At 37.0% G+C, this 19,496-nt stretch overlaps 2 protein-coding genes across 2 annotated transcripts; both read left to right on the top strand.

The window, feature by feature from the left end:
- The first annotated feature begins 2,363 nt into the window (after nt 1–2,363).
- LOC130732774 (albumin-2-like) lies at nt 2,364–3,071 on the top strand. The gene has a single exon (XM_057584763.1). The coding sequence runs from the start codon at nt 2,364–2,366 to the stop codon at nt 3,069–3,071; it is 708 nt and encodes a 235-aa protein (XP_057440746.1).
- A 4,829-nt stretch (nt 3,072–7,900) lies between these two features.
- Nucleotides 7,901–9,453, top strand: LOC130731496 (albumin-2-like). Its single transcript, XM_057583808.1, has 2 exons — nt 7,901–8,172; nt 8,534–9,453. Exons 1-2 carry the CDS (start codon nt 7,962–7,964, stop codon nt 9,034–9,036), a joined length of 714 nt encoding a protein of 237 aa, XP_057439791.1. The 5' UTR covers nt 7,901–7,961; the 3' UTR covers nt 9,037–9,453.
- The last annotated feature ends 10,043 nt before the right edge of the window (nt 9,454–19,496 follow it).

Genomic DNA, 19,496 nt, shown 5'->3' on the forward strand with positions numbered 1-19,496 from the left:
TTCAAAAGTTAAAGTTACGAAGCATACATATAAATATTAAACAGAACATGGAGACTCAAACCTTTCACTTTCATTCCACCTTTTCCCCCAATGGGAATGGCATGCCAAACCACGCAACACATACTGGAGTATCTCATATAAAGAACGTTTAACCACATTTATGGTTGAATTCACTATTTGGATTGCTGCTACGGGTGGTCCTCGCGTTCCTATTTAGAATAACTACATAGACATCACTAAATATTGATACAAGGACTCACTTCATGTAATGCATAATTTGTAAATTTTTGCCTATTACTTGGATTTGTAAATTTGTCTATGTTTAAGCCTATGTTTCACTTGCATATCTACCACTACTTAGAAGTTTAAATATTTATGAATATTTTTTGATTTAGTATAATGTGCTTCAGTTGGTTTTTTATGTCTCTGCCTCTGTCTATGGTTTTAGGGATTCACTGCCCTTGCAGTGTTTCTGCCTCTATCTCTGTCTTTGGTTTAATGGATTCAAAAATTTAAGTTCTGAAATACTTCAAAACTTAGAATTCTAAAGTTGAGCACTTAAATTTGGCACCACCATTTTTTAAGGCATTCGGAAACTTAAGTTCCAAGTTTCTGAAGGCCTTAAAAAATGGGGAAAGGGGGATGCAGTCAAGTCACTTTGGAACTTACATTCTGTTTGGTAGGGTAGAGAGAGATAAAGGAGAAAGAGTAGAGAAGAGAGAAGTTGAGTAGAGAGAAATATGTGAGAAATAAAGTAGATTTACTGTGTTGTTTGGTATGGTAGAGATAAAAAAGAGAGAGATGAGAAATAATGAGGTGGAAGAGAGAGAAAAAAGTTAAGTTTGGATTAAAAAAATCATATTTAAATGCAAAAAGTGAAAAGTTAGGTGTCAGATGCAATTAGTGGCGGTTTTACCCAACCCCAATCTCTTCGCAAATTGCGAAGAGATGAAAAAGTGGATATATGGCCCCTCTAACTCTCTCTCACCTCAATCTCTCTTTCACCAAACAATGGAGATAACTCCCCATCTCCCAGATCTCTCTCCTTCCCATCTCTCTCTACCCTAACTCACTCCTACCAAACACAGTGTTAAAGTTCCGAAGGCCTTAAACCTTGTCCTGATTGCTCTCTCCACCATTACTCTCCATCACCAACCCCACCACTAGCCCCATTAGTCTCCACCATTACTCTCCACCACCAACCCCATTATTCCTTCTCAATTCCTTCCTCCTCCACCATAAATCTTCTTACTTCTTCTATTACTACTCCCTCCACCAAAATCTACACCATCGATCACTCTTCTTTTTCTTCCCTTGTTGTGAGCGAATCAACAAAAAAAATGAAACAAGATCCCTGGGAAACTCTTGACATCGACGACTCTGATTTGTCCACCTTCATCCGCCCTAAACAAGTATAACATACATTAAGAATTTTGAAATATTAACTACCGAAGTAGTTCGGAAGTTAAACTCTCGAAAGTAAGCCATTGTGCTTATAAACATAAGCTTTGGGAAATGAATTCCCGAAGAGATTTGGGACATGATGTTCCGAAAGGTAGTTCTGACATTTTTAAAAAAGACTGAGTTGCCAAATCTAGTACCTGGGGTGCCAAATCTAACCCCCAACAAATAAGAGTGCAAATGAATATTTCTCCATCCAAGAAAGATGTCCCCAATCCCTCGAGATTGGCTCTGCTCATTTACTGGAGGACACCGCGGACGGAGCTAAATTTTATATACGTAGTGGGTTTAACGTGTGCATATCTTTCAAGCCAATCCAAGATTCTTTTTTCAAAGGTCAAACTAATACTACAAAGAATAAAAGAGACAGAAATGAAATGAAGGTATAACATTCATGTTATAGAAAAAGGAAATAGTGATAGGAAAGATAAATTAAAGTAAAATTAAGATGAAAGAAAAAGTTGAATATGTATATATTATAACTCTTTTTTAAATCTATTTATATTCATTTTGTTTCTATTTTCTCTTCTCATTTCTTACTATATTAAATATCATATCTTATATTTTGGTTCAATTTTTTCACTTAAAAACGAGTGTGAAAGTACATTCTTTTAAGAAAACGTGGTTAGAAAAAATATTGGATACGGGATCAAATGAAACATAAATAAAGAGTTCCATAAATGTTTGGGCGAGTGAAGAACGTGGTTGGAGCGATTCTTTCAAGTTTAAAAATTTCCAAATGTTGCATGTGTAATAAATAATGAATCTCTCTTGCTGTCTGATCTCTAGCTTGTGTATGTGTATATATATAACCTTGTTTAATTTGGTGCTTGTGCTTAATTGCATCTATCCATCGATCCCTCTTATTTACCTGCTTCTTGTTTCATATCAATATCATCATCATGTCTCCAATTGCTCCTGGTTCTGTAAATGCTGCATTCCGTTCATCTAAGAACAATGAAGCCTACATATTCATCAACAATGAGTATATATTGGAGGATTATGCTCCCGGATCATCGCATGACAAAATTCTGAAGGGACCATTACTTATTTCTGATGGGTTTCCATCACTCAAGGGCACACCATTTGGAGATCATGGCATAGAGTGTGCCTTTGACACTGATGGTACTGACGCATTCATCTTCTCCGGTGAGCTTTGTGCTTTAGTAGACTACGCTAAACCAGGTGATGAGTACATGATGCTTGAATCAGGGCCAATCTATGAAATGTTTCCTCGCTTGAAGGGCACCGCGTTCGAGAAAAGGATCAACGCTGCATTCCGGTCAAGCCTAAGTAATGAAGCTTACATCTTCACAGGAGACCATTACGCTCGTATAAACTATGCTTCCAAGAAGGTGATCTACACCGATGCCATTAAAAATGTGTGGCATTGTTTGGTAGGCACGATCTTTGAAAGTGGAATTGAAGCGGCTTTTGCTTCTCATAGGACTGAGGAAGCTTACTTCTTCAAAGGAGATCAGTATGCACGTATCAAGTTTACTCCAGGCAAAAATGAAGACTACGACATTATTGATAAAGTCAAGCCTATCAAACCTTCTTGGAACGCTCTTGGTGACCTCTTGGAACGCAAGAACAGTACCAAGGTTTGAGCACGATCGATGATGCTAATGGGTGTCCAATTTCTCTCGACATGAATAGCACACTAGCTCTAATGTGGTGATTTTCAATAAAATATTTCAGATCGATCAATTATGATCAGTTTCTTTTAGTGGTACCTTACTACCTTAGGAATAAAGACTTCCCTAGTTGGTGTGTTTGCTTTATATTCCTCAATGTGATGTGTGTGCTGTTTCTTTCCAACTATGAAATGTCTAATAATAATATGCATGTGTGGCAATTTGTTTTCAAATCTCAATATAATGTGTGCGAGCTAGGCTGTTTGAAAATAATTGTAAAAAAAAAAAATACATACTAAAAAATATAGTTATAATAGTGTTAAACATTTTTAATATAATAGTGTTCCCGAAGAGAAAGTCCAGAGACTAATATCTAATTATTATAATTTATCTTTCCGATATAAAATAACATTTTAAATTAAGTCTACATCATTTGAGAGTGCTGGTTTTGCAAGACATGCAATAAGTTTTATGGTCCCATTGCTAGTAGAAAGGGCAGACATCCATTTACAAGTTTAATGATTTTTGATATCTCATGTAATAATTTAAAGCCATATGAAGAATGTTATTCGAGATGAAGTAGATGGCATGGTAAAATATATAGGAACAATAGATATTGGAAGTGGAAACTAAGATGTTACTTTGACAAGTAACAATAAAGGATAATAGTTGTGTCATGTTCTCGAAAATCCTCCCAATCTATTCACATATAGATCTCATTGGTCTTACCCTGATCTATGGGAAAGTTAACAGACTTGGAATCATTTGATCTCATCTCAAATATGCTCACCGGTGAATTTCCTATAGAACTAAACAATATGAGCTCTCTTAGGTCCTGAATCTTTCGTACAACCATTCGTGGGAGAGATACCTAAAGGGAAAATATTGGAAACCCACTTATTTGATAGCATTCGTTTCAATTAGCACATGTTCCATTCTTTTCCTTGTCTCCCTTACTTTGCAAACCTTATGAAAGAAACTTGATTTTTTGTCGCCTTCTTTGAGCCAACATACTCTTGATTTCTGCAGCCATCTACGTACTCTCCCGAGTCTCCTCCAACTTGTATGTTGGATGACATTGGATTTTATGTTTTTTTTTTTAATATTTTGCATATTTTCTGGGGTTTCTTATTTAAGTCATTTCAGTATTTTTAGTTGAGTATTTGCATTATTTTAGTATTTTGTTATTTTAATTAGTGGCATTATCTTGTTATAGTTTTTATGCTATTTTTATGGATTTCATTAGGATTTTGGTTGCTATTGAGTCTAGATAAGTTTATTAGGATTTTAACTTTATTTTATCCTTTATTAATAGTTATCTGTTGTATGTTAGGAAGAGATAAAGGAAAAGGAGAGAAAATCAAGGGAAAAAATGCACTGGTTTTAGAAATTCTAGCATGAAACTCATGCAATTTTAGCCTGAAAACCATGCTATATACCACGACAGAAGCTGGTTATGAAAGCTCTAGCATGAAAGTTGCACGAATTGTGCTTTGAATTGGTGTTATAGCACTAGTTACAAAAAAAAAAGTTATATAACTTGATTTTGCAACCCTATTTTAATATATTTTCATGTTGTAAAACATTGGGAGATAATTTGAGGCAAAACTATGATTCTTTAAGATCTCGTTCAGGTTTCTATAGTAATTTTGATGTTTTGCTTCGCTTTTCTTGAATTGTTTCTTATTACTATGAGGAACTATAATCCTCTTTTGTATTGGGATAGATGATGTTATCTCTATGATTATATTTGAATTCATTTTGATTTTTATATAGTTAACTTTTGTTTATGAATTTCTCTCTTGCTTTGATTGTTATCTATTGCGCATAGATTGTTTTGCTTGTTTCTATAAAATTGGGAAATTGATAGGAATTAGGGAACTAGGAAGAAATTGAATTTTGGTCTCTACACCTTAGGGATAAGGGTAGCAAGCAATTTATCTATGACTGTGTAAAATTGAATTGAATCTCTAGTCAATTAGGATTAGGTACTAAGGGATTATTTATCACTAATTAACTAGAAGGAGAATTTGAATAAGGAATTAGCAAGTAATCACATGGACATAACACGTTGAACGAGTTTAATCAAATTCATTTGTAATCAGTGCGGGTACAAACATAGCGAGGGTAATAGATTGATTATCACGAAAAGCAATTATAAAGAAATTAAACTGTTTTTTTTTTTGAAAACTGTTGGAGAAAAACTACACCAAGGAATTGAAAAAGATTCAATCAATTAATGTTAGAAGTAACTCACCTAATCCTTGTGGCTCGATAATTAAAACCTCGGGTGAATCAATCTACTTGCATATTGGCACATCATATTCCTTCCAGAGTTGGTTAATGATTTCAAGCCTCTCCTTCTGAGATCAACTGACACTCATTCCCTTCCAAGGGTCGATAACATTTGGGCAACGATCTTCCAGGATTTTTACTTTTTACCAGGCCTCATGAACCTCTATCCTTTCCCCAAACTTCTTCTACGAAGACCCTTTAATTTTTATACTAGGACTGTAGGACATACCCCGACCATCCTTCAACCACGACAAAACACCACCACTATTCCACCATCTTACAACAGTAAATAAGTGTTATGTATCTAATAATAATTAAGGAACAATTATTACGTGATAATTGTTATTTTTTCACACAATATATTACATTTTCTTACCGTGTTACTATATAGCCAAGGGAATAGGTAACATTGGAAAACCATTGAAATTTTTGCGTAGAGTTTTTAAAGCAACAAATACACTTTTTAACTATTGCGAAAAATAAAAGAGATTAATGGATATGCACTGTCATTGTAAAAAAGTTTTACACTGACGTCCAATCATATTATGCCACATAGGACTAAGTGGTTTACAAATCTTTTTAATTTTAGTTAGTAAATTAATAAATTGTTGATGTGGCGAAAATCAATTAGATGCATGTGTAAAATAAGTTTACACTATCAGTGCACCTCTTATTTTCTCTTTTTTTAAAATTAAAATCCATTGCATTTATACCATATATTATAATGCACCTAAGTGGTAGACAAAGACTTCCAACAATCAATGTGCATGGCAATATTAATGTTTTTTTAATGTATTAAGCGAATATTAATTAATGCATTTCAAGGAAATAAGGTGAAGATATCATGTGAAAGACTCTGAGGGTTAACTCAAGTGGTAAGAGTTAGGAGAAATAAATGTTGGATGAGATAAAGTGTCAATGGTTCGAATCCTGAGAAAAACTAATTTACTAACATTTATAACAACTAACTTTTACCTATAAAAAAATTGCGCGAAAGAAATTTGTAACTAATTAAAACTTCAAACCAATTAATTCATGTAAACCCCCATATACAAAAAGATTTAATATCAATTATTATCTTCATCTTTTTAAAACAAAGAAGTCACGTGGTGGCAAATAATCATTTACTACCCAAATATCTGGTTTTACAAAAGATCTTTGATTAAATAAATAAAAAATTATGTGATGCTAAGTGGGTGTATCGGTGGCTTGTAACCATTAGTTAAAAGAAAAATATCTCTTTTATAGCAAACCTTCATTTATTGTATTTGTTTCGTTTTACTTAGATGCGTCTAGTTAGTTTTGTTCTATCTTTAATCTTCCTCCTGTAAAAAAAATTACTCAACTATTTTGAGATTTCGCTATATGATATTGAACTCCAAATTTACTTAAATATTATACTCCATAATTTTAAATACTCTATATCTCGAGGTAATCCTGCAGATAATTGATGAAATGTTCTCTCATTTTTCCTTTTATTTTATTTTTTAGCCTTTTGTTTTTAACTTGATCTTTCAAATTTTAATTTTATGCGAGTGTGCTAAGAATTGAAGTTTGGTTTGTTTTAAATTATGGGAGAAAATTGCCTAAATTATATGCGGATATAGATTTATAAGAATTTTACTCAAATTTGAAGTAAAATTCACAAAACAACATTTGTGAGAAAATTGGTAATGAAATCTGTAGGTAATAAGTAGTGAATAGAGTGGAGTGTAATATTCAAGTAAGCTTAGAATTTAGAATCATAAAAGAACATCTTAAAGTAAGGGAATGTAATTTACTCTTACTAATAAGGGATAGGCTATATACAAAGACTTCGAAGTCAATGCAGAAAATGATTTGTGTTTGTTCCGACGTCTGGGTTATAAATATTTAATTTTTATCACTGGTTCCTTAGTCCTTTTTACGTAGTACGTTACGATATTACAAGGGAAATCCCAAACACGTTTTACACACGGGTTTGAATTTTTTGTTCATGTGGAAATATACACACGAGTTTGATTGGCTTAACCAATCAAAATTATTTGAAAAAAAATGTGCGCTCACACTAAATCTCATTTGAGTTTAATTTTAATGTACTAAGTTTTTTACACTGTCAACCAATTAAATTTTAAAAATTTGTCATGTTCGTCAATTTAATTAAATAAAAAATTATTCTTTCTTAAATTTACGAAATCTGATTGGTTGACTGTGTAAAAAAAACTTTACATTATCGATGCAGAGACTTTTTTCTCAATTCGATTTACACCTAAAGAATAAAATGAAAAAAAGAAATAATGAGTAATATAAATATATTAATATATGATGTGAAAGAAATAAAATAAGTGTCAATAAATAGAAAAAACAGGTGTGAATGTATAGCTTCCAAATCAATATTAGTAAGTTATGTATATCGGCTATATATGTACAAAGACTTCGAAAAGTCTTTAATTTTGTCTTTTGTGTGCAGTGTACGTGTATATATATCCTTGTTTGCTGTTGGGCTTAATTGCTTATATCCATCCATATATCGATCTCTCTTAATTGTTTCATTTCTTCAATATATATAAGAAAGAAAGATCAAAGATCATGTCTCCAATCCCTCCTGTTTCTATAAATGCTGCATTCCGTTCATCCAGGCATAATGCAGCCTACATATTCATCAACGATGAGTATGTATTGCTAGATTATGGTCCAGGAACTACAACGGACAAAGTTCTGAATGGTGGGCGCGTGATACGTATTTCCGATGGGTTTCCATCACTGAAGGGCACACCATTTGGAGAACATGGCATAGACTGTGCCTTTATTAGAAATTGGGAGGCCTATACTCAACCACAAAAGCTAGCTCAAGAGTTGAGGTTTGCACTACCCTTATAAAGGCTATCTATGCTCTATCTCTAGCCAATGTGGGACTTCTAACACACCCCCTCACGTCCAGGACTGAACAACCTGGAACGTGGGATCAACAACAACGGGTGGCCCAATAATGGGAGGTCTCCACAACAAACAACAACTGGATCTAGGATAGGCTCTGATACCATATTAGAAATTGGGAGGCCTATACTCAACCACAAAAGCTAGCTCAAGAGTTGAGGTTTGCACTACCCTTATAAAGGCTATCTATGCTCTATCTCTAGCCAATGTGGGACTTCTAACAGCCTTCGACACTAATGGCGACAAGGCCTACATCTTCTCCGGTGAAATGTGTGCCTACATAGACTACGCTCCAGGAACCACAGGCGACGAAAAAATCCTCAAAGGTCCCTTGAAAATTGGTGACATGTTTCCTTGCTTAAAATGCACGGTGTTTGAGAAAGGGATAGATGCTGCATTCAGGTCAACTAAGAGTAGTGATGCTTACATATTCAAAGGAGGCCAGTATGCTCATCTAGACTACGGTTCCAACGAACTATACACCAATACCATTAGACATGGGTGGCGGTCTTTGGCCGGCACAATCTTTGAAAGTGGAGTTGAAGCAGCTTTTGCTACTCATGTGCCCAATCGAGCTTATGTCTTCAAAGGAGACCAATATGCATTGATCAATTTTATTCCGAACACAAGTGATGGTGACTACATGATCAACCATGGCCTTATCTCTCAAAATTGGCCCGGTATTGGTGGTGTATTGGCTAGAAAGAATGGTACCAAGAAGCCTTGAGCTTCTTGACCGATTCTCTGAATGGTTTGTTGGTTTATAAAAACGAATAAGGAAAATACTATTGAGTGTCCTCTAGACATGGATTTATGTACGAAATGATAGTTTCATTTTATTGAAAATATTAGCGCGCGCAACTATGATGTCGCGATTTTCAATAAAATGTTTCCAATTAATTATCAGTTTCTTATAGCCAAGAATAAAGATTTGATCCCTTGTTTATGTCTGGTGTGTGTTCCTCAATGTAATGTGTGGTTGTTTCTTTTCAACTATCTGTGTTCCTCAATGTAATGTGTGGTTGTTTCTTTTCAACTATCTAATACTACTATGTATGTTTGGCTAGTATTTATTTTGTTTTTAAATCTCACCTATGTAATGTGTACGTAACCGTTTGGTGTTGTCCTGTCTGAGAGTTAATGGCAATTAACCCACATTTAATATTAATTAAAATTTTATTCAATTATGATTCTTTCAAACCTATCATGCTAAATAGCACTACTCAGAAAGGATAATGATAGAGTGCACGAGGATGTAGGCACGATTGGAGCATGAGGCAGTTTCTGGCGGCGGTTATAAACCGCCAGAAATGTGTAACGCTTGCGGTTTTTTCTAACACGGCTTACCAGTGGCGGTTTGAACCGCCAGAATTGTGTAAAATTCGTGTTTTTTCCTGACATCGCAAATTAGTGGAGGTTTAAAACCGCCACTAACTAATGTTTATGAGTTAAATGTATTCTTGAAGTTTATGAAGATCAAATTGCATTCCTTTTTATCTATCAATCACTACAACAAAAAAACGTTTTTAGTGGATAATTAATTCTCAGAAGATCACAGAGGCAGAAAAATATGTCAAATCTATCTATCTATCTATACTATATCTAAAAGCAAAGTTTTTGTAGCCTTTAGGGTAAATCAGTAATTTAATAAGTTAATATACATGAATTGCAATTTTAACATGGTTATTTTAGTAAATTTTGAAATATTTAAATTGAAACTCAATCTTAGGGGTTGTCTAAATGACCCTTGATAAAGTTTGGGTTAAATAACCCATCATCCAATCACATTGGAGATTATCTTGAATGTGATTGGTGATGGGTTATTTAACCCAAACTTTATCATGGGTGATTTAGACAACCCCAATCTTAGTCGTCCGTTGCTTTTAATCTGTACGGTTTTGACTTCTTCCAACCTTGGCCAAATAGAATTGTCTTCTCGCATTCGCTCCAGAATCCATATATATATGTAAAGCTCACTTGAGCTATAAGTATTAAATGCATTAAATAATGAAGTTAAACAAATTTTTATTCAACTTTTTTTTTTAATTTTTAATTAGTAATTATTAAACTTTTCAATTTCTCATATTTTAAATAAAATATTGATATTATTTAAATTTTAATTATTAATGAGGGAAATTTTTAAGTAATAATAATAATTGAAATTGATTAACTTTACACTAATAACAATATTACATAGTTAATAATAATTATTCATCATGAGTTGAGGAATTTAAAAAAAAAAAAAACTTATTACTATTTTTTACACCACCTACTAAAATGTAAAAGTAAAAGTTACTTTGAACCTTTGTATTAACATTTTCATTTGTATTAAATAAATTATATTAAAATATTAAAAATGAATAAAACTGCCTAAGTCATTAGCTATTTAAACACCTACTAAAATGTATAATTAAATTGAAATTTTGTTATAAATACACCAAAAAAAAATTGTATTATATACATTAAACTAAACTAAAACCTGATCAATAATATTTTCAAATTAATTAGTTATTCAACTACCAACTAAATTTCATGTTTGTTATATAAGGTAAAATAGAACATGACAAAAGACTCCTGAAACATAACTCTTTAGTTCTCTAAAAATGTGTGGAAAAATAAAAACGAAACAAGACACTCTAATAAACAAAAACTTCACTTTTATTTCAGGTAGGGAGTGTAACACCCCGATTTCCAAGTGTCACTTTAGTAACCAAAAATAATCTTTACGCGGAAAACAGGTAATTTTTTTTTTTGTTTTCTTTCCTTTAAATCAAAACGATAAAGAAGTAAAGACAAAACTCAACTACTAAATTAACCAATATACATCAAATATAAACATGTACAGCCTCAGCTGCACTTCCACGTCACACACACTCGCAGTGACTCCAAAGTAGTGTGCCCGTAGGCGAATATATACAAACCAGAACTGTACGCAAAAGCATCAAATATACCACTATCCAAGAGAAAGTCGGCCTCAAAATGGCCTCAACCCAAGACCCCTATAGTCCGACAGACTCTCTGTGATCCTCAGCAAGAGAACCACACAAAAAGCCATATATCGGGAACCTACCCGGTCCCAAAAGTAAGACGAATCAGAGCTATGACAGTGACAACCAACTCAAAAGACTCTAACCACCCATACCCCACACTACTATCATCGACCCTCCCTCGATCAGGCATGAAGTCCGGGTCCTCGTCGAAAGCTTCAGTAATAGTCGTTCCGCTCCGGGTCTTTCCCGCACAACGAATCATCACGAACCGGCTGACAGACGCCTGGCAGCAGGCCGACCGCCCAAACACAAACATACAAACAAAGCCAAGGCGCTAGGGTCAACTTACAGAATACAATAGATATACAATCAACTTGTGATAAAGGGGATATATACATATGTTGTATATATATACATATAAGTTATGTATTGCCTACTCTAAGGTATATACATAGCATGTTCTCGAATCTCCTACACAGTTCAATCATTAATACCTAACGATGTTCATCAACATCAAATCATCATAATCTCAACATATGAAGTTAGGTGATAAGGTTAGTCAAACAATGTATCGTCCTCCCAACACACACGTATCCAACTAAACCAATGTTCCCTGTCGTTGCCCTAGGGTAAACGACGATGAAATCTCACGCTTCCATGAAGTCTCACGCTTCAATGGGGTCTTACGCTTTCACGAAGTCTCACGCTTCAGTGAAATCTCACACATTCACGAAGTCTCACGCTTCAGTGAAGTTTCGCGCCTTCACGAAGTCTCACGCTTCAGTGAAGTTGCACGCCTCCGCAAAGTCTCCCGCTTCAGCAAAGGTGTACGCCTCCGCAAAGTCTCCCGTTTCAGCGAAGGTTCCCGTCTCCACGAGGTCTCCCGCCTCAGTGAAGTTTCTGCTTTCACGAAGTCTCACGCCTCAGTGAAGCTTACTCACTTTCACGAAGTCTCACGCTTCAGTGAAGTTCCATGCTTTCACGAAGTCTCACGCCTCAGTGAAGCTTCCCAGCTCATCCTTTGGATGGCTAAATAAACTGCTCAACGAGCGAAGGAGTACCAATGTACTTGGAAACTTATAGTTCCCCCGGCTTATCCTTTAGATAGCCAAACAACAAACTGCTCCGACCCAAACTCAAAACAACCCAAGAGTTAGTGTCGGTCAATACAACACAACTCCACCAACAAGATTACACGAGGGTCTAGTGTCGGTCAATACAACACAGCCCAAACAACAAGAGCACTAGGTGTCGGTCAATACAACACGGCTCCATAACACTTCCCCAAGAGTACTAACGTACTCGGTGACTTTCAATCATCACCATAGCTCACCTTAGTGGCTTTCCCAATTCCGATAACTCTCCAAACCCACAACAAAGGTGGACTTTTCCCCCGCCTTTCGTAAATATTTTTCCCCTTCAGTTCTCCTATGCTTAAACGTTAATAAAAATGATTTCAATTCAAATTAGTCAAATTATGAGTTTATTTCTCAAAGTCTAAGTTTCCCAAGTCTTTATTTTTCGAAAGCTCTATCATTCTAAGTTTCCAAAAATCAACCACCCAAAATACATTTCCCGGGGAAAGTCTAGGAATTCCAACGAATCCCAACAAATGGCTAAGTCTCAAACCCCACATTTGGACTTGCCTAGGTTTGTTCATCCAACCCGAAATGTCAAAGATCACCGGATCAATGAACCTCCACTCCGAAGTTGCGTCAAAACGCTCAATTCAGCACATCATCAATATCATAAGTTATGAAACAATCATAACAAGAAATCATCATCATATACAACATCAGATAAAGCATAGGTCGAGTTTATCGACGCCTATCATGAAATCATAGCTAAATATAGCAAGTTGCCCTAACCTCGAGCTGTTCCAGCTTCGCAAACAAAGTTCTCCTCAAACAATTGCTCTGAGTATTCCAAAGTTCCTTCAACTGAACCTCGGAGGAAAACAAAGCAGAAACCAAACAAAATCGATTAGTTCGATCGCAAAACAATACATAAACGATAGACAAAGCATTAAAGATTCAGAATACGACAATCGGGTACGAAAGGACAAGTTTTCGAAAACGAAAAACTCCCCCCTAAAGGTAATAACCCACGACCTCAAAGGAAAAAGGGCTTCAACTCTTTTTCTTCGATCAAATCAATTCACAAGGTAGTTTTAGGGTAAAACTAAGGCAAAGAAACTGTCAGAACAATTTTCGGACAATCGGGCCGAAATACGACTATCCAGGGGCATTTTGGTCCAAAATAAAGGCTCAAAACTTCAAAGTTATCAGTTCTGAAAACAAATTTGACAGCAATGATCCTCATGACATCCGTGACAACAAATCCTAAAGGCACGAAGTCAGATTAAGTCTTTTCGACAATAAAGTTTCGAAATGTGAGACAAAAAGGGTTTTGAAACAGTTTTTCAGATCCTGGACAACTGGATCACAATCAGCGTTTACTGACAGAGGTTTTAGACTCAGGGGAACGTAAGGAACATAACCCAACCAAGAAATCGAAGAAATCGGACCATTTTAGAAAAAGCTCAAAACTGTGAGCACATAAACGACTTCAGAAACGCAACAGAAACAACAATCAGAGGTAGGAATCGTGTTAGTTACCTCGATACCTAGAAGTAGGGACGAACTGCGCGAAGATTGGTCAAGTTTTCGCGAAAATCTCCTCCCCCCTTGCTCTCCACGAAATTCAGCCACAATAGGAAGAAAATGAAGGAATTTTTGCTTTTTGAGCTATTTATAGGCAGGCGAAATCGCGGGAAAATGAAAATTTCGCGATTCCGATTTTTGCAGCACGATCACCGTGGAATTCTAAGAGAGATTCTGGCGTCAGAATTCCAGAACTCAAAACAAATTTCTAAGATTTAGGAAAAACGATATCCAAAACGCCAAAAGCGGTGTAAGTTAGTCTGTCCCGAAAAACTACTTTTTGCTGTGATGCTCAGACGACAAAACTTCCAACAGAAGAAAGATTGGAAATGTCGAAACAAATCTGGCAACGCGGACGGAATCTTCGTTAGAAGTCTCGAATAGAAAAAGTCTTCATCCATCGCTCGAATCTAGGGTTTTGATGCAAAGAAATTAGCGTCGGCGAACTTCCGAAAAGTGAATACTATCGTGCGTACAGTCCAGAGTTCCGAAATGAAACGATGGTCGAAGGAAAAATAAAGAGAATCTTTAAATTTTCCAAGGATTAGAAATCTCCCTTAAAACGTTGCTCTAGAAGCGAAAAAGCCTATTCTGGACACGCTCGCCATAAGGCAGATGTGCAGACGACTCGTACTAACTCCGAAAGCAACTACGCAACATTCCTCAAGTAATTCCTGAACTTTCTTCTTCATTAATCTTTCTCTAATACCAAACTCCTGTTACGCTCACACTGATTCTACGCGTGAGTCGGAAATTAACTTGTTCTGAAAATCCAGGTCTTACAATACTCCCCTCCAAAAAGAAAGTTTCGTCCTCGAAACTCAGAGTTCTGCAAAAAGTCCGGGATACCGTTCCTTGAACTTATCTTCCAATTCCCATGTAGTATTGCCCATGTCATTGTTCCTCATAACCTTTCCTTAAGCAATCTGTTTTCCCCTTAACTGTTTCACTCTTTTATCCCCACTGCTAATTGTCAGCGTCTCCAAAAGACAAACCATCATTCAACTTCATGTCGTCTGGCTCGATCACTTGCGTCGGATCTCTGCTTGAAATGATACCGGTTGGCACTCCGTGCAGTCGCTCAATCTTAGCCACTTGTTTTTTTTTTTTTACTGTCGGTCATCCGAAATCCTTCTTAAACTCGGTGCCTCTCTGTCATCTCAAAGTAGATACTCAACTTGTCCTTGTGATCTTCATCTACAGTCCAAAACTCCACTTGTTCGTTCGATAACTCCTAGATGAATCCTCCCCCTTAGAAACCGCTAGTCCATTAAAACACCTCTAACTTCGTAACTATCTTTAGACACACCAAGAAATCACACTTCTACTTAGTCACTATTCGAATTAAAGCTCGACTTATGTCCTTATTTCTTGTCCTTCACTAATCTTATCCCCTTCAACATCAATTTATCAACAACTTATAAGATAATCCTCCTCTTAATACCTAACAATCCATTATTATCGTCTTCTTCCTCAAAACTTCCCTCACTCAAACCTATTTACACTTACTGAAATCTCTAACACTTCGCACAAATCGAGACTTATCCTCTAGAAGATTAAATCATAACTATACCTCAAGGGACTTAACTAGCCATTTTATCATCCGATCCTTCAACATTCTGAGATTTAACTGTTATCGTAGCCGCTAACACCACTAAATCTCTTATGTGTACATGAATCTCAGCTCACTAGGTCAACCTTAGCCCTAGGATTCTCATTCAACTTTAGTAAAATTCACTTGTTACCCGTAATATGCATCATCAAAATCCATAACAAAGTCCCATTGACTCTTATACTCTACGAAACTCGTCAAAATATAACAACCTCAGGTATTCATCTTAATACTAACACCTTCCTTTTTGTGACTCAATCACCATCTCGTCAATCAACTTCTTAATCTCTCAATCAAATTCTGACAACCTTCGAGTCTTACACACCTTAGACAGACATTCATAGATTTAAAACCTAAACCTTCACCAAGTTTGGTCCTCTAGTGACCTTTAATCCTTCAATACTTCTTAAATGAATATCCGTTTCTTAAAAACTATAACTCCTTCACTTACCCAAACGACCTGACCAGTGGCGTCATGCTTTCACATTCACAACTTATTATGCTAACATCATTCAAATCTTGTCACATGGTCATTATGTCCGCAACCTCATAATCAACATCAATCGATCACCAACCTTAACACTCCACACAACCCAGAATTCCTTTACTTCAAGATCTCTCTTATATTATACCTCAATGGTCTTAACCCGAAGCTCACCTTCAGGTCTATAATCTTCTAAGATTCAACTCCTATTGTCACACCTACAACCATAAGATCTCCTATTCGTACGCGATTCTCGACTCTCAAGATTCAATCTTAACCCTATGATTTCAATCCAACTTAGTAAATCTCACTTAGTAATCTTAGCATATTTCTTTGGAATCCATATCAACAACCTCAAGTATTCAACTTATGCTAAAACTTTCTTTCTCCAACTTAATCATTAATTCAACACTTTTCAAGCGAAAATTCATCTCTTAAGACTATAATGTCTCCACATATTAATCCAACGCTTAGCAAAACTTATTCCTCGAACTCGACTATAACAATCTAGTTCAGAGCTAATTCTTCTCAATCTCGCTACCATCAAGGTATCATCTAAAACATGATTAAATCCAACTTATTTAGTCTCTAACAACTCCCCTCAGCAATCACATAACCTATGACTTCATAACTTCCGAGAAACTACTTAATACTTTTCCGGCATTAAACCTCTTGACTTAGTCTACCTCTACTTGGAGTAATCACACGAACTAACCAATCAATGTCTATACGACACTCATCGAATTCCAAAGATTCAAATCTTAATCTTTTACAATCAAATGCTTAATACGAACTTTCCTCCCAAATCCGACTAATCCTCAATCAATTCAAATTCATCTTACACATCCTTCTATCAAAGTCCATAACCAGCTGTGATTCCGAATATCACCCCCTCAATATTAGGTTGATCAGGCCTAATACATCGAAGGTGGAAATTTAGAAAAACCCACTGGAACAGTCAATGAGTTCCTATCCTCCAGTAGTCACAAATATCCTGATACTAAATCCTTTAAGGATCCCGCTACGGAACTACACACCCTCAACATAACACGTATACTACCCATACGGAATCTCCCTAAGATTCGTTCTTCAACTACTAGCTTCCTCATAAACGCATCGGTGGAAGACTACTTTCTAGACTTAGTGTGCTATTCCCAACCTCGTGTAACTTCTATAGTTAAATCACGAGCAACCTCGAATAAGGTCCTACATCGTTCCCACGTTCTTCCTCGTTCAACTCCTCAGCTCTTGCCCTCCTTGGCATGAATCCTTTCCTCTGGAGCAAGTTGTTTTCCTTTCCCAACATTCCCTGATGATTCGCCCCTGAGTGCCTTGCAATCTTGGGAGAAATGTTCCGGTTGGTTGCAATTGAAGCATAGACTTTCTTTGGTCTTGCAGTTCACAGCTAGATGCCCCTCTCGGTTACACTTGAAGCATCTCCGTCCAATCACTGAGCATTTGTTAGCAAAATGCCCAAACTTTTTGCAACGAAAACATGTCACTCATTTGTCACCAACTGGCTTCCCCCCCAGTATCAGCAGTCGTCGGTTTGTACTCTCTTGAGATAAGATTTCTTCCCTCGGAACGCTGATATGGTCCCCACTTATGGTAGCTCTTCCTTCCGTTGTAGCCTTGGGAACGTGACCTCATTGGTCCCCCAGCTCCAGTTCGGTTCATTCCTCTTTGTTGATACATTGCTGTCGCCATCAGTCGTTGATGATGCTCACGTGTAGCCTCCGCCATCCGGTTAAGATCCACCATCCTATATCCCATCGAACGTCCGATTAGTACTAACCATACGGTAGCACTAGACAAACCACTCAATCCGATTGAGTAGTAACGCAAGCAATTAGAGCGAAAATCGCTCTGCAGACAATCAATTTTCACTCTTTGCAGAGTCACACAACCTAGCACAGAAGACCTATTCCCCAAAGACTCCCAAAAGACTCGACTAAGCTCTGATACCACAATGTAACACCCCGATTTCCAGGTGTCACTTTAGTAACCAAAAATAATCTTTACGCGGAAAACAGGTAATTTTTTTTTTGTTTTCTTTCCTTTAAATCAAAACGATAAAGAAGTAAAGACAAAACTCAACTACTAAACTAACCAATATACATCAAATATAAACATGTACAGCCTCAGCTGCACTTCCACGTCACACACACTCGCAGTGACTCCAAAGTAGTGTGCCCGTAGGCGAATATATACAAACCAGAACTGTACGCAAAAGCATCAAATATACCACTATCCAAGAGAAAGTCGGCCTCAAAATGGCCTCAACCCAAGACCCCTATAGTCCGACAGACTCTCTGTGATCCTCAGCAAGAGAACCACACAAAAAGCCATATATCGGGAACCTACCCGGTCCCAAAAGTAAGACGAATCAGAGCTATGACAGTGACAACCAACTCAAAAGACTCTAACCACCCATACCCCATACTACTATCATCGACCCTCCCTCGATCAGGCATGAAGTCCGGGTCCTCGTCGAAAGCTTCAGTAATAGCCGTTCCGCTCCGGGTCTTTCCCGCACAACGAATCATCACGAACCGGCTGACAGACGCCTGGCAGCAGGCCGACCGCCCAAACACAAACATACAAACAAAGCCAAGGCGCTAGGGTCAACTTACAGAATACAATAGATATACAATCAACTTGTGATAAAGGGGATATATACATATTGTTGGGTCCAGGTGGGCCAGCATCCTGCCTGCAGGTAGCATTCGAAACGGGGCGCTGTCTGCTACGCTATAAGAAATAACGTTGCGCCCTCACTAACACCAATTGGTTTTGGCGTAGTGGTAAGCGCGTGATCCTACAAGTGGTATCAGAGCCAGGTCCCGTGTTCGAATCCCACGGAAGGCATGCTGTGCAGCTAGTTTGGCTGGCAGGTGCTGGGGGGGGGATTGTTGGGTCCAGGTGGGCCAGCATCCTGCCTGCAGGTAGCATTCGAAACGGGGCGCTGTCTGCTACGCTATAAGAAATAACGTTGCGCCCTCACTAACACCAATTGGTTTTGGCGTAGTGGTAAGCGCGTGATCCTACACATATGTTGTATATATATACATATAAGTTATGTATTGCCTACTCTAAGGTATATACATAGCATGTTCTCGAATCTCCTACACAGTTCAATCATTAATACCTAACGATGTTCATCAACATCAAATCATCATAATCTCAACATATGAAGTTAGGTGATAAGGTTAGTCAAACAATGTATCGTCCTCCCAACACACACGTATCCAACTAAACCAATGTTCCCTGTCGTTGCCCTAGGGTAAACGACGATGAAATCTCACGCTTCCATGAAGTCTCACGCTTCAATGGGGTCTTACGCTTTCACGAAGTCTCACGCTTCAGTGAAATCTCACACATTCACGAAGTCTCACGCTTCAGTGAAGTTTCGCGCCTTCACGAAGTCTCACGCTTCAG

The sequence above is a fragment of the Lotus japonicus genome, chromosome 1 (genome assembly GCF_012489685.1).
Source record: "Lotus japonicus ecotype B-129 chromosome 1, LjGifu_v1.2".
NCBI classification, from domain to species: Eukaryota; Viridiplantae; Streptophyta; class Magnoliopsida; order Fabales; family Fabaceae; genus Lotus; species Lotus japonicus.

Bases quoted from the DNA above. Each gene is read 5' to 3' on its own strand.
- LOC130732774 (XM_057584763.1), top strand. From the start codon at position 2,364: ATGTCTCCAATTGCTCCTGGTTCTGTAAATGCTGCATTCCGTTCATCT.
- LOC130731496 (XM_057583808.1), top strand. From the start codon at position 7,962: ATGTCTCCAATCCCTCCTGTTTCTATAAATGCTGCATTCCGTTCATCC. The intron at 8,173-8,533 runs GTGCCTTTATTA...GACTTCTAACAG, and splicing joins TGGAGAACATGGCATAGACT to CCTTCGACACTAATGGCGAC.